Genomic DNA, 14,475 nt, shown 5'->3' with positions numbered 1-14,475 from the left:
TTAGGAAAAGGGGCGTGGCCAAGTGTACCCGAAATTCATCCCTAAACGAAAACTCTGAACTTTGCGACATTAGAGCGAACATATGAGCTCTTGAACTTCTGTGCTGTTCTTGAAAGGGGGCCGGGAGCAGTAGCTCATTTGCATTTAAAGGGCGTTTTTGCTCACCCCCAAAAAGTGGCAATTTTAACATTCTATAAAAATCTGATCTATGGGGTATTTTGAGCTAAAACTTCACATACTATTCTAGGGACTTATTTTACATCTTGTAAAAAGGGGCACAATAGGTCCCCTTTAAAGTGATTGAACCCCGACAATTGCTGCTTGCAGCTATACTTTATTTATTTATTTGAACTTAAATTTAATAACTAGAGTTTTGGTAAAATTACAGATTCTGTCTCAGTGTTTTTCTCTATATATACACAATGTACAACTATATACATTAAGCTCCTTTTAAAATATCTTCTTTTGTGTTCCGCAGAGGAAGGATAAATGTAAGTAAATTATGTTAGAATTTTTTTTGGGGGGGTGGACTATCCCTTTAAGAAAGAGTGAGAGGTACCCCAAAACACACTGGATACCCTCTACATGTCCAGACTGCTGCCCTCACGTTCCTAGAGAGAGGCACAGAGCCACCCTGATGAGCCATTAAATCATCGATAGCGATTTAACATGCGAGCAGTGATCCAACACAGACACAGACACTATCCCATGCTGTGGAATCTGGACAGACAATCCGCTAATATGACGGGAAGTGCTTTGTTATGCCTCTTCAGAAACCATACGCTGCACTTAACCTCATCAAGCACTCAGTCTACATTATCTGCCACAAACGGTACATAAAATGTATGACATATTATATGCGGTTAGTTGCACCAGACTGCATGCTAAAACCATTATCTGTTTGATGGAGCATTTTGATTGCCATATTACCGAAGTCTACTAACGCACATGCGCTGTGGCTACCTGACACCGAAAACATCCAAAAAGATCTGGAGAAGTAAGCAAGCTTTCTGGAGTTTCAAACATGCGTTAACGTATTGGCTCTCTGTAGCATGTGGGACTGCATACTGATTAAATAATCTGGTTTGTAAATAGAGCCTGTTTTTAATGCGTCCCTGTTTTTCCACGTCTGGATCTTATTGGGATTTGCTGATACCTTTTCCAGGTTTCCCCAGTTTAATATCCCACCACACCTCTCCCTCATGACCCTTTTCGTATCCCACAATATCCTGGGCCTTGTATCTCTGCGTGGTTACTCCGAAGAGCACCTCTAAATTTTAGGCTTTGCTGAATAGATTTATAGAAGAATGTTGACAATTGCTCAAAAAGCATCCAGTGCTACCAGAGCTCTCCATCTGTGGCAAAGGCATCCAAATTTCCATCACATACTTGCTTGCACTGCTGCTGTGATAAATCTGAAATTCTGGAGCTGGCAAAATAAGCCCAGTATGGCTTGGTCCCATTGTAATGTCTTAAGCATGTTTTCTTGAGGGACTGCGGCAGCCCTGACGCTAGTTTGGCCATTGTGTGTCATGGAGATTAGCTGTGGACATGTTGGCTTTTGAAGTGGAGTCAAGGTTGCCAAAGAGCTGAAAATGAGGCGCGTCTCTGCTAGATTCATCCGCTAGCCTAGCCGCTAAATGAGCGCAGTGCACGTTCCGCTCTCCGATGGCCTTTATCACTAATGGACCAGCACAAAGCACCCAGTCTGAAGCCATCAGAGCCTCTCCCATTAGCATGAATGCTCAAACCAGATCAGGCTAAATCTAAAACGAATGACCCTTACCTTGAATAAACATCATCCTCATAATGGTGTAGGAATGTAATGCAAAAAGTACGAATGAAAAAAGGACGGGATGGATATCTCTAACAACTTGTTCATTAGCACTATGGCTAACAGGCTAAGTCATACACCGTAAAAAATAAATAAAATAAAAATAAATAAATGTGTGACTGTTTGCAGTTGAGTTAACAATACCATTATTTGGCTAAACAGCAAATGCACATCTTTAAACAGATTGTTTTTCTTTTATCCAAACCGAGTTTGATTCAAGATACGTTTTACATGTTTCCTTGGAACTAAACCTATGCCAGTTTTACATTTTTATAGTAATGAATATGTTTAATGCAATGATTTTTAAAACACTAAATCTGATACTGTATGATTTTTCATTCTTCTTTTTAGAGACTGGTTGGAAATTATAAAATGAACTGTCTAATTATAGGTTTGTGTAGGAAAAAAGCTTCAGGTTGTATACAACAAACATTAAACATTAAGGGATGTACTGTAGAATATGATCATGCAGAATAAGAATAAGGCATTATGTGCTTTATAAGTATAATAAACAGCCAAAATCCTAGTAATATCGATGCTAATATACAAGTAGCTTAAAGTGAGAATTGGACCCTAAAATAAAGTGTTTAGGAAGAGGGTTCCATGCACGAGGGCCATCATATTCGGAAAGGTTTCTAACTTTTAATTGACACAAATAAATTTGCAACATTCCTCATGCATGCTATATTGACTCAGTATCAATGTTAAAAAAAGTTGTTAAACTAATTTTATTATTTCAGGCCAAATATTATTATGTGATGAAATGATGAACTGGATGATGACATCACCGTTTTCTCCAGAGATGAACTGAACTCGTTTCAAAAATCTACTGAACCGAACTGAATAAACACTGAAAAGACTTCAACTGAATAATGATTGTTCACTGTTGTCTTTTTAGAGCTGCTTTACAGCAGAATTGAAGTCTGTTTGCATCATTAAATGATTATTTTCCTGATGATCCCTGTAAAGCTGCTTTGAAATCTATATTGCATAACGCACTAGATAAATAAACTAAAGGTGACTTGACGTGTCATACTGTGTCAATGTTTCTGAGCATTGATGTTCTAAACAGTGCATGGGAGCTACAGTTACCATCCAGAAAAATAAATCCTCACCTATATGTATGCCACTCAGCGCTCCATAGTCCACATCCTCTGGTCATAGAGAGAAAGCAGGGTTGTAGAGAGAAAGGACAAAAGTGCACTCTAATCAAATAATGATAAATGTGAAATGAAGTCAGGGCAACCCTTAATCGAGAAGTGGTGAAAGAAAGGGGTAATTTGCAATGTTACTGTTTTTTACACATGATGTAAACAAAGACAAAAATACCGGCAAATTAGAGTTGGGTTACGGTTATGTGATTATGTGCTGAAAAGGATGAAAAATTACCTTCCATGTTGTCTGTTCAGTGTGAGTGAGAGGGCAAGAGAGAGAGAGGGAGAGAGAGTTGATCAGAAGTTGCACTCACAACTAGAAAAACATAGATTTTGACAATCTGTAGAAGTTTCTGATGTTGAGGAATTACATTTTCATTCTGAGATTACACGGACAGAGCTATTTGTCAAAAGAAAGAAGCTGCACTTAAATATATCAAAAGGCTTAGCACTTCATTAATCAATCTTACTGCGAGCTTATTATTTCAATTCTTATTATTTTATTATTTCCTGCCCAAATTTGTACCATCATGGTCGCAGTTACACACGGCACCCTTACTGGCCAGCTCTGATCGATTGGCTGACTAGATTCAACTTCCAGGAGAAAGAGCAAATGGGGTCCAATAAGCTTAAGCAGGTTTAAAAAAAAATATTTCGTTAGTTATAGTTTTATATTACATTATATTATAATTAGGGCTGTCAAAAGATTAATCGTGATTAATCGCATCCAAAATAAAAGTTTGTGTTTACATAATATGTGTGTGTGTACTGTGTAGAATTATTATGTATAAATACACACACATTCATGTATATATTTAAGAAATATTTACATTTATAAGTTTAAATTTGTATATACATTTATATAATTTATATTATATATAAATATTTTATATATAAATATAACCAATTTTTCTTAAATATATACATGATTGTGTGTGTTTTTATATATATAAATAATTTTACACAGTACACACACATATATTATGGAAACACAAACTTTTATTTTGGATGCGATTAATCGCGATTAATCTTTTGACAGCCCTAATTATAATATATTTCAGATAAATCTGCCCCTAAAAATATAATATAATATAATAATAATTGACCTATTGCTTTGTTTCACTTTGCAGCTTTTAGGGTTAATCTAAGTTCATGAGATTATAGGAACATCACAGAGGGCATTCCTTTAAAAACCTTAAACACCTCTCATCTCTACTCTTTCATTTGGTGGCTTTAGGATGTAAACAACGAGATGACAAGGGTTTTTTGATGGATGTACCATAAATTGAAAAAAGAAAGGAAAATTCAATTATTTTGGAACATACATGCTTTTACTTCTCAAAAGAGACAAGGTGGGTACAATCAATCCAAAGCTCACAGTGTGCGTGTCCATGTCTTTAGAAGCCACAGTGCAATGGCATCCAAGGGTCAAGACATGGACCTTCAGTCCAAATGTCCATCATGCTGTGGCCAGAGTGGATTTTCGGAATAAGCTCAACTTGTCCTAACCATGTCCTCACCTGCGGTTCATTGGGGAATGATGTGTTTCGTGCTTTTACAGAGCCAGTAAAAATGCTGGTGCTGTCTTGAGTTTAACATGTGGCATTTCAGTAACCTTCTGCTCCGACCCAAGCTCTGTGTTTGAGTGTGTTATAGGGGAGGCCGTGAAGTGACCTCGTCCATCATCGCCGTGTGAGGACTCGGAGTCGCAGAGCAGCTGTCACTCTCCTCGCATCCAACCCACAGATGGAGCTTTTATTGGGAAGGCTGTTGCTTTGAACAGACCTACAATGGCTTTTCAAGATGAAATCAAACTGTTCCAGATCCATCTATTGGCTTCTCCCTTTTCCACCCCGCTTTAATTCCCTCAACAATCTATACTGCAGCTAAATGAAGACTGCACAATGGCAACTACATTTTTTGGTGGACAGCATCACTGACTCTCACTGAACTGATGAGAGTGTCAGCATATTGAGTTTTGATCTAGCTCTGATGTAATGTTCAGGTATTTCTCATTACCTGCATTACTCATTCCTTGATGTCATACTTGTTTATAGAGTCAAGTTGGAATAACAAATGCAGCATATTATAAAATAGTTCAATAGCTACCGGAAGTTTGCCTGTGCAAATTCTAGTAAGGAAAGATTTTTAGATGCAACTGATTTACATGAATGGAAATATTAATATTCATGGGTTATATATATATATATATATATATATATATATATATATATATATATATATATATAACAGCCGTGCGCGAGTTTAGTTCCGGCGGACGAGTGACCTCTGACCTGACGTATGATGTAGGATGTAAGAGTAGCGTAAGCTTAGGTGAGAGTATATGGCTGGGCAACAAACTCAAGCTCCTCTTCTCTTATATCCAAATCCAAATTTTTAGACTTCTAATCCGTGACCAGTGTTTTGTTTTGTTTTGTTCTATCCTCTGTGCGTCATGCATATTCATAGTTCAAATTTGCATCAAAATACAAAAAATGCATTGCTTCGCTTCAGAAGGCATTTATTACCTGGAGCCGTATGGATTACTTTTGATGGATGGATGAGCTTTTTTGTGCTTCAAAATCTCAGGCTCTACTCACTCCCATTATAAAGCTTGGAAGAGCCAGGATATTTTTTTTATATAACTCCGATTGGTTTTGGCTGAAAGAAGATAGTAATATACACCTTGGATGGCTTGAGGGTGAGTACATTTTCATTTGATTTTTGGGTGAACTAGCCCTTTAATAAAACATCCTGTTAACACATGCAGGAGGTCACCAGTGACCCCTTTCCACCAGTTTAGTGTAATTTACAGTAATACATTTAACCAATGTATACTAATTAAATCTTGACAAAATACGCATCAAAGGATTATTCCAAAAATATGATTATATAACTACATAAATATAATGTATTTATAAATATATTTGTCAAATGATATTTATTACATTATTGTAAAATAATATTCAATAATATTACAATAAAACTGAAAGAACAGCTTTGAGATTCTGTGTGTAGTTAGTAGACAATATTTTTTTTACTATTTTTTATTACAAATCTGGAGAAGTGTCATGTCTTCCTGTCTTCCAACACATCATCATCTTTACTTAGTCCATCCTGATGTCTTAAGCAATACAAGATGGACTAAGATTGTTCTGAACGGGGTGTCTGCGATCTTTCCGTAGCTCAGTATGAATGTGTTCACACGTAGTAAAACATTTTTTAATATGTCCGGCAGAACCACTGTGATTTACAGCAGTTCCTCAGACTTTATCAGGTCATTTATTCAGCTCACGTCTCCAGAGAGCAGCTCCAGGAAGATGCCTGGCACCCTTAGACACGCTCTCATCTCTAACTGACACTAACAGTCTTTGTATAGTGATCTTAAGTGTGACATCACTCCATTTCCACATCACTCTCTAGTCTAACACAATGTAATGGATGTTGAGTCTGTTCTTTGTTTATATATTTCATCCAGCAAGAGCTCAAAAATAAACAACACATGCTAGGCTTATAGGCTATTTGTTGTGTTTGATGACTTATTTAACATATAGTTTCCACTTTATTTCGATAGTTCACTTTAGACATTCGACTATATGTAACTTTGCAACTTGTCAACTAACTGTTAGGGTTCGGGTTAGTAGAAAGTTGACCGTGGCAAGCAGGGCGAGGCCGAGAGCCGTGAGAGAATGGCGCGGTGGTGATTGCGGTGGTGATAATGAGCGTATCTCGTATCTCACAGAGTAGCTACGGAAGCATAAGAGGAGGAACGATGCCAGTGAAGGACGAGAGAGGACCAGGGCTGGACTTTACATTATGTTTAGTTTATGTGTGTGTGGCAGTTGTACGAGGAGCTGCCAATTTTACTTTCGTTTTGTATTTGTTTATTTGATATTAAACTTTTGAACGTTCGCCGGTTCCCGCCTCCTCATGTTTCCTTCTTTTCTCTCGCCTCGTCTGTCCTTACCCCCAGATGCTGCGGCCGGCGGGCGGATGGGAGTAGAGTTCAGTCTCGAGGGTAGCCCCCCGGCCTGTGAGGGGCGATGGGGGTATGTCGCAAGCAGGATGAGGCCGAGAGCTGTGAGAACAGACCGATGCCGGTGGCGTGAATGTTAATAAACATCAACTGCGCATCGCACCAGCCTCGTGTCTCTCACGGAGGAGCTCAGGGAGCATAAAAGGAGGAACGACGACAGTGGGCCAGGCCTGGGCTATTTTACGTTGTGCTTTGTTTATGTTTGTGTGTCAGTCGTCCATGAGGGACTGAATTACCAAATTATATAGTACCACTGTGCAATATATTAACATTTGCAATATGTAAACTCAATCCTATTTATTAAACATTCTGTACATTTGTCTCAAGTGATTTATGTTTCACACTTCAGAACATCCATTAAGGGAACATAGTGAGCATAGATGCTCCCTGGTTTTCATGGTGCATTCTGGGACTTTTTAGGTGGCGAACGTGTCAGTGCACTGGTAGGACCTTGTGATTGAGACAGCCCTTAAAATGTCCGACTCCCTGATAAATGCCCTGACTACTGAACTAGGGAACTAACTCACTCCTTGTTTCCTTGATCCCTGGTTCCCTTTCAAGGGAACTCGCACTGCATCGGTTGACGCTGTGGAAACGCTCTGCGTGACTACGTCACCAAACAGTGCAAAGCTAGCTTCTGTGTCTTTAGTCGTGCTATGGCAGCCCTGGTGGCCTTGGAGAGGCATTTATGGTTGAATCTCAGTGCCATCAAAGAAAAAGATAAGAGCTTCATTGGTTGCCCCGCTATCACCTCCTGGCCTCTTTGCACTCTGTCAACACAGTCGTCGAGAGGTTCTAGGAGGACAGCAAACAGGCGGCGTTCCAGAAGCTCTTCCCCCGCCACTCTCAGGTCTCTGGGACTGCTGAGTAGGTGCAGCCCCAAACATCGAAAAGCAAGCACCTCACACCATGCCACACAAAAATAGAGCGTTACTCCCCGAACTCCCCCCTCCAAACTTTGTTGGGGAAAGGGGCCATAGAACGTGTTGGCACATGAAAATGTTGGGGTTAAGGTTAAACACCAAGAAGAGTGTGCTTTTTCCAGCACAGAAGACCACTTTTCTAGGCATGCTGTGGGATTTTGTTACGATGCAAACACGGCTTTCCCCTGCACGCATTGAATCAATCCTGTCAGCTGTAAAACGACTCTTGGGTTTGATGGCAGCAGCGCCCAAAGTGATACATTTTGGCCTGTTGTACATGAGACCCCTACAGTAGTGGCTAAGGACCAGGGGGTTTTCCCCAAGGGGCAATCCTTGTTGCATGATCAAGGTCACAGGGCGATCCTTACGTGCCTTGGTTATGTGGAAGAAACCCTGGTTCCTAGGCCTAAGTCCCATGTTGTGAGCTCCTTGTTGCAAGAACTACAGATACTTCCCTCACGGGATGGGGACTGATTTTAGAGGGTCGCTCAACTCAAGGTCTCTGGAGGGGGCACCACCGTTCAGTCAGACAACACATCAGTGGTCGCCTACATAAATCACCAGTGGGGTTTGCGCTCGCATCCACTCCGCAAACTGGCATACCAAATCCTCATGTGGTCCTAGGCTTATTTCACTAAGCTTACATCCCTGGGTGCCATAACCAGGGAGAAGACATGTCGAGACAGGGGCTGAGGCCAGGCGAATGGAGGGTGCTTAGCCAGGCACAAATGGATATGTTTGCGTCTCTGGAGACATCTTACTGTCCACTCTGGTTCTCCCTCACACATCTAGCTCCTCTGGGACTACATGCTTTGGTTCAGACATGGCCGATGCTACATCTCTGAACGATTTCCCCTCGATCGCTCTGCTTCCGGGAGTTCGCCGGAAACAAGAGAGTTCTGGAGAGAGTTCGCCGGCACAAGGTCCGTCTCACCTTGATCGCCCCGCGCAATATATATATATATATATTTTTTTTGTCCTCTCTCTTTCTCGTGTGACACACCTGAATGAAAGGCTCATTATGCAGCTCATTATGCAGGTCATTGTCTTCTCAGGTGTGAACCACTCATTATTCCACTCATTACTCATTATGTGTTGGATCATTCACGCCGCTGCACATATTGCCTTTCCAAACAAAAAGAGTTTTAAAAAAATTAAATCAATGTATGTTTTATGTGAATTATTAGGCAGGATGATTTTCAGATCATTTTGAAGGAAAAACTATAGGCGACAACTTCCATTACTCAAAAGTATTGTGGATACATATTTAGTATGTGTTTAGTGGCGTTATGTCAGACACTTTAATTTTTGTTTTTTGAATAACCATGTTTTTTTGTTGTTTTTTTTCACTGCAAAATCACATGTACATTTATATTGTCGCCAGTGGCGATCTCAGCAAAAATATCACTCGCAAATTAATATTCAGCCTATTCGAAACGCATGTCAAGCTAATAAAAAATGTATTGGACTTCCCAATGCACCACGCTCTAGCAGTTTTCCTCTTAATGAGACATCTGACATGATTTCTCAGTGAAAGCTCAGAAAAACTGCACAATGAGGGTGCAAATTAAAGGTACACCCTGCCTTGCCGGGCTAAAGTCTGCTAGTGCACATCAAATGCACCATTTTGGACAGGGCTAGAGAGAGTGGATATTTTTAGCATTTGAATTTTTCAAATACTGTCTTATCTGCATGTCGTTTTAATACAGCTCTGTCTAGTAAATGTCAGGGATTTCTGAGCTTACCGCCGAATGCCTTCGACACTCTGGGTGGGTGAAACAGAACTTCAGGCCTCTGTAAAGTAACTCTCCTGTAGGAAAAACATTGAAACTATGCTGAAAACACAGTTAGCCCCAGTTAATTTCTCATAAATATTGTAAAGCTGTCTATTTAAAGTCAGATGAAGTTCAATCTTGCATAGTCAAAACATAGTTTGGCGTCATTCAGAGTCTCTTATGCTCTCCAAAACTGGATTAATTTGATCAAAAATAGTAAACACAGTAATAGTATGAAATATAATTAGTTATATTTTAAACTGTAATTATATTTTATACTATTACTGTACTATTGTGTTTTCTATTTGAATATATATGTATATATATATATATTTCTTCAGCATTCATTTTTGTAACCATGTACAAGTCTTAACTGTCACTTTTGATAAATTTAATCCTTGCTGAATAAAGTATGGATTAAAGAAAAAAATCGTACTGATCCCAAACTTTTCAACGGTAGTAAATATTATACTAAAAAATAAAAAAAATAATAAGATATGGATATAGAATTCGTGATCTGCACGTCTAAAAGTAATAAATACACACTATTTCACAGACAAAACTCTCTTTTACAGTTCTGCTCATTGATATCAAGTTTATTTGTAACTAAGTGTCTCAAACAGAAATATTCAATTTCACTAATCTGGCAAACTATTTAAATGCACATAAATCAACTAGCTTTTAAATATGATTTTGGGCCGTATTAGACCGTCAATGAACTGACTGTGGTAAACGTGTCATCTAAGGCTGAGACTAGATCAAGTTATTGCCTATAGTAAACCTTTCAATGATGTCACTGTCATGTCCTCAGTTGAAAGACACATAAATAATAAAATCTCAGCAGGCTGATAGATTCCCATTGTCTTTCCAAGTGTCCAGACAAAAGGAATGTTATTTAATGTTGATGAGATTGATTGTTTTTCTTACAAGATTTAAAGTTTGACTAAGGGAGTGTCAGACTGAGTTGCCATTGACTGTGTCTAATTCAACATTGGGAACATGATGACAGGATCTGAGTCTGACTGACAACATCTGTGTATGACTCTGACAACAAAAGGATTTAGTTTCTTCCGTCTAGACTTGGAGTGAAACTTTGCAACAGTCTGATTATGAAAGTTTTCTTACCTTTCCTGAAGCTGTCTTGAGGGAATCAATCCAGCCCTGAGGTTGGCGTCACCGTGCCGTCTGGCCTGCCACCAGGTGTCATCTTCTTGGCTTACAATCTGCAACACATCTCCTCTCCGGAATTCCAACCCGGCGGAATAGCGGGATCTGCTTGGGGATCATAGTCAAAAAGTGCCCTCACAAAGATCTGCAACAATCCACAAACACATGTTGATGTCAACAATTTTGGCTTAAATTATCTGGAGTGTAAAATGCAATGCAGAAACCGACTCTGTGTGCTTTGACTTTCATCAAGGGACCTTGGTTTCTATGGTCTCCGGCTCTTCTTTGGTGCCTGGGATGACTTTGAAGGTCACTGCTCCTTCTGAATGGGCCTGGAGGATGTGATAAGGACATACAGGCTCGAGTAGAGCTTACAAGGTTCAGATTAAATAACACTTACTCTACTGGTCAAAAGTTTGGAATAATTACGATTTTTGTTTATGTTTTTGAAAGAAGTCAAGTAAAGTAAAGTATTTATACAGCGCTTTTTACTATACAAATTGTTGCAAAGCAGCTTTACAGTGATAACAGGAAAATATTCCTCTTATGCTCATCAAGACTGCCTTAATTTGACCAAAAATACAGTGAAAACATTAATATTGTGTACATAAAATGTAAAAATTGTAAATAATATTGTTACAATTTTAAATAATATATTTGAAAATGTAATGCATGCCTGTGATGGCAAAGCTGAATTTTTAGCATCATTACATCTTTAGTGTTACATGATCCTTCAGGAATCATTCTTATGGCACTTATGTATTAGCAATTTTTATTGGTGCTTAATTATTAATAATGGTTATTATTGTTATCAATTTTTTGTTGCTTAATATTTTTGTGGAAGGCGTGATACCTTTTTTTTCAGGATTCTTTGACGGAAGTTAAAGATTTTTTTTTTCTTTTGAAATAGAAGTCTTTTGAAACATTATGAATGACTTTACTGTCACTTTTGATTAAACATATTATTATTATTTATCTTAACAACCAATCAAAAGTGTGGGGTATAACAATTTCCACAAAAATATTAAGCAGAAAAACATTCATACAAAACATTGATGATTAGCATATTAGAATGATTTCTGAAAAAAAGTATAATTATTGCAAACTTTTGACTAGTATAGTGTATAAACAAAGATAGAATGCAAATTTGTTAGGCTCCAGAAAACCCTCAAACATAAATGCACACCACGTCAAATTAAAGCACAGACACACTAAATGCCCAAACACATTCCAGCATGCAGCTTAGACTAACATCAGTTTCTATTCTGCATATTGCTGGTCTAGCCAGCTTAGCGGTGTTGACCAAAAGAGGTTTGCTGGTTAAGCTAATTAAGAAGCCTGATGGGGACACCAGCACACTAGCATCCCATGTGGGGAACCTGACCAGCAATGCATACTAGTATGGGAATGATCTCCTCTGGGTTCTTGTCCTCCACTGGAACTCCATTGACTTCCTTGAGTTTGTCACCTTCATGAATAAGACCTGTAGCATCCACCAATGAGAAGAAAGAATCGGCAGAAAGAATTACGTTGAACATTGTGAGGTGAATTCAGTTATTTCAGTTTAAATCTGTGTGTCTTATTCACTAACCACTTACAATCCAGCTTCAGGAAGTATAAGCATAACTATAACTATAACATGTTTGGGGCGTGTATTACACTGTTGTCTTATGTGCATAATTTCTTTAGCCAGTAGCATTCAGAATTCTCTTAAATAAGCAAGAATTTTGAGTTACATTATGTATATTTTAAGTGTACAATGTTACATGTTCAAAACATGTAAGTTACATGTTTTAAAACTACTCGCTTTTGTTTGGTTTATGATAATAACCTTTCAGTAGAGGATTTAAAGTTGCAATGTGATGGAAGTAGCAACATATTTTCTTCCTCACTATGATGTACATCCAAGAGAAACAAAATGGAGGCAGATTTGAATGCAAGCTTTGGAGGAAAGGGGCGGGTTTAAGCCGACTAAATGATTGGAGAAGTCCAGCATACATCAAAAAAGTCACTGAAAGTTTGAGTTATGACATTTTGATTAAATATTACAAAATTGTTCACAATAAGATGGGAAATTTCCGTTTCAGGTCGACATAAAGGGTTATTTCATGGCATTAATCTTTACACAAATTTAGTTTCTAAATATAAGAGTGTTGATCAAGAACACAATGGTGAAAGAGGTTATGATATTATAAAGTGCATCTCACCACTCCGATCAGCAGCTCCTCCTCTCAGGACCCGAGCTACAACTATAGCACCAGTGGACTCGTCTCTCTTTATGGTGGCTCCCTGAAACATAGACATGTTTGTTGAGGGTCTGTAAGTCTAAGGTTTGAGAATTAATTCAAAGCAAATCGACTGTAAATCACAAGTTCATATATCTGGAGGGACCAATTTCTAGCAAACAATCCCAGTTTGCCTTGTAAATCAATATGTGACTGTCAGGATAAGTCCAAGTAGAAATCTGGACAGAAATGTCTCTAGAAAAGGCAATATAGGTGTGAATATCACAATAGGAATCTTAAACATGTTATGAAGTGGGAGCTGAGTGTTAAATGTTCCATGAAACCATGACGAATAAGTCAAACTTAATGAGGAAAACTCTATTCATGAAAGCTCAAATTAAGACAAAAAAAAAAGCTTTTGTTAAAATCACACAGCTTGCTGACATATGTCAAACATCAGATCAGTTGTCTTTCCTTCATTTGTCTGAAGGGGGAAAAAATCAGCAGCCAGTGAAATTAATCTTTCAGGTTCATTAGATCTAAACACATATCAGATTTGACCTTTATAAATTATACACAAGTGTGTTTTGCTTCAAGTCCATTTTCATTAGCACCATCTCACATTGCTTAGAGAGAAAAATAATTTCTGTTGTCACAAGCCCAGGTAAATCAATACACCAACCATGGCCACCACATGCAGCAGCATTAGCACTAATACTAAAGGTTAAACTCTATAAACCATATTAACAACTTGCAGAGGTCCTGAAATAAACTAGTCCAAACTATGGTTAAAAGAACATTTTCGTCCTCAACGGGCCTCTGACATGACCCGTTTCAGGAGACCAAGCTTTAACAAGCCTGTTTAGAAGCAGACAATGATGGCAGTTAAGCCACATGGGACACTGATACAGGAGTTAGGAGGCCCTGCATAGTTCCTTGACCACAGAAGCCAAAATGGCCTGTAATCCTTAATCACAGGGCTCAGGTCCCCTATTAGAAGCACAAAAAGATCTCTGGATTGTGGAGAGCTTTCTAGTTCCTTCACATGCTTCTTAAATAGAACATGGAAAAGCCATGACCCAGTGTTTATAGCTCACTACCCATGGTGCAGAGAAAACGGATGGGCTCAGGACTGTGCCTCTTTAATATTGGTCTGCCCCAAGACAAAACCATCATATATAAGGTTAATGGTTTAATCACTGATTACTAACCCCATGTGCCTGGTCTGAAAACCGCAGACTTGGCAACACTGATTAGATCACTATATGCAAAGAAATTGAGAGAAAAAAAAAAACTGAAATAATACAAGAAAAGAAAGTGTAGATAGATAGCATTCAAAAGTTTGGGATCAGTAGATTATT

General features: G+C 38.5%; 1 protein-coding gene across 1 annotated transcript in view; it reads right to left on the bottom strand.

Annotated features, from left to right (window-relative positions):
* Window positions 1-14,475, bottom strand: part of mpp7b (MAGUK p55 scaffold protein 7b) — a 120,700-nt gene that overhangs the window by 58,471 nt on the left and 47,754 nt on the right. The window contains 7 exon segments of the mRNA XM_079613738.1: window positions 2,950-2,988; window positions 9,693-9,757; window positions 10,848-10,980; window positions 10,983-11,034; window positions 11,147-11,221; window positions 12,287-12,372; window positions 13,097-13,178. Coding sequence (XP_079469864.1) covers window positions 2,950-2,988; window positions 9,693-9,757; window positions 10,848-10,980; window positions 10,983-11,034; window positions 11,147-11,221; window positions 12,287-12,372; window positions 13,097-13,178 — 532 coding nt within the window.

This window comes from Phoxinus phoxinus, assembly GCF_949152265.1.
Source record: "Phoxinus phoxinus genome assembly, chromosome: 5".
NCBI classification, from domain to species: domain Eukaryota; kingdom Metazoa; phylum Chordata; class Actinopteri; order Cypriniformes; family Leuciscidae; genus Phoxinus; species Phoxinus phoxinus.
Note: the sequence above shows the minus strand (reverse complement) of the source record. Positions and strands in the feature narration are given on the sequence as shown.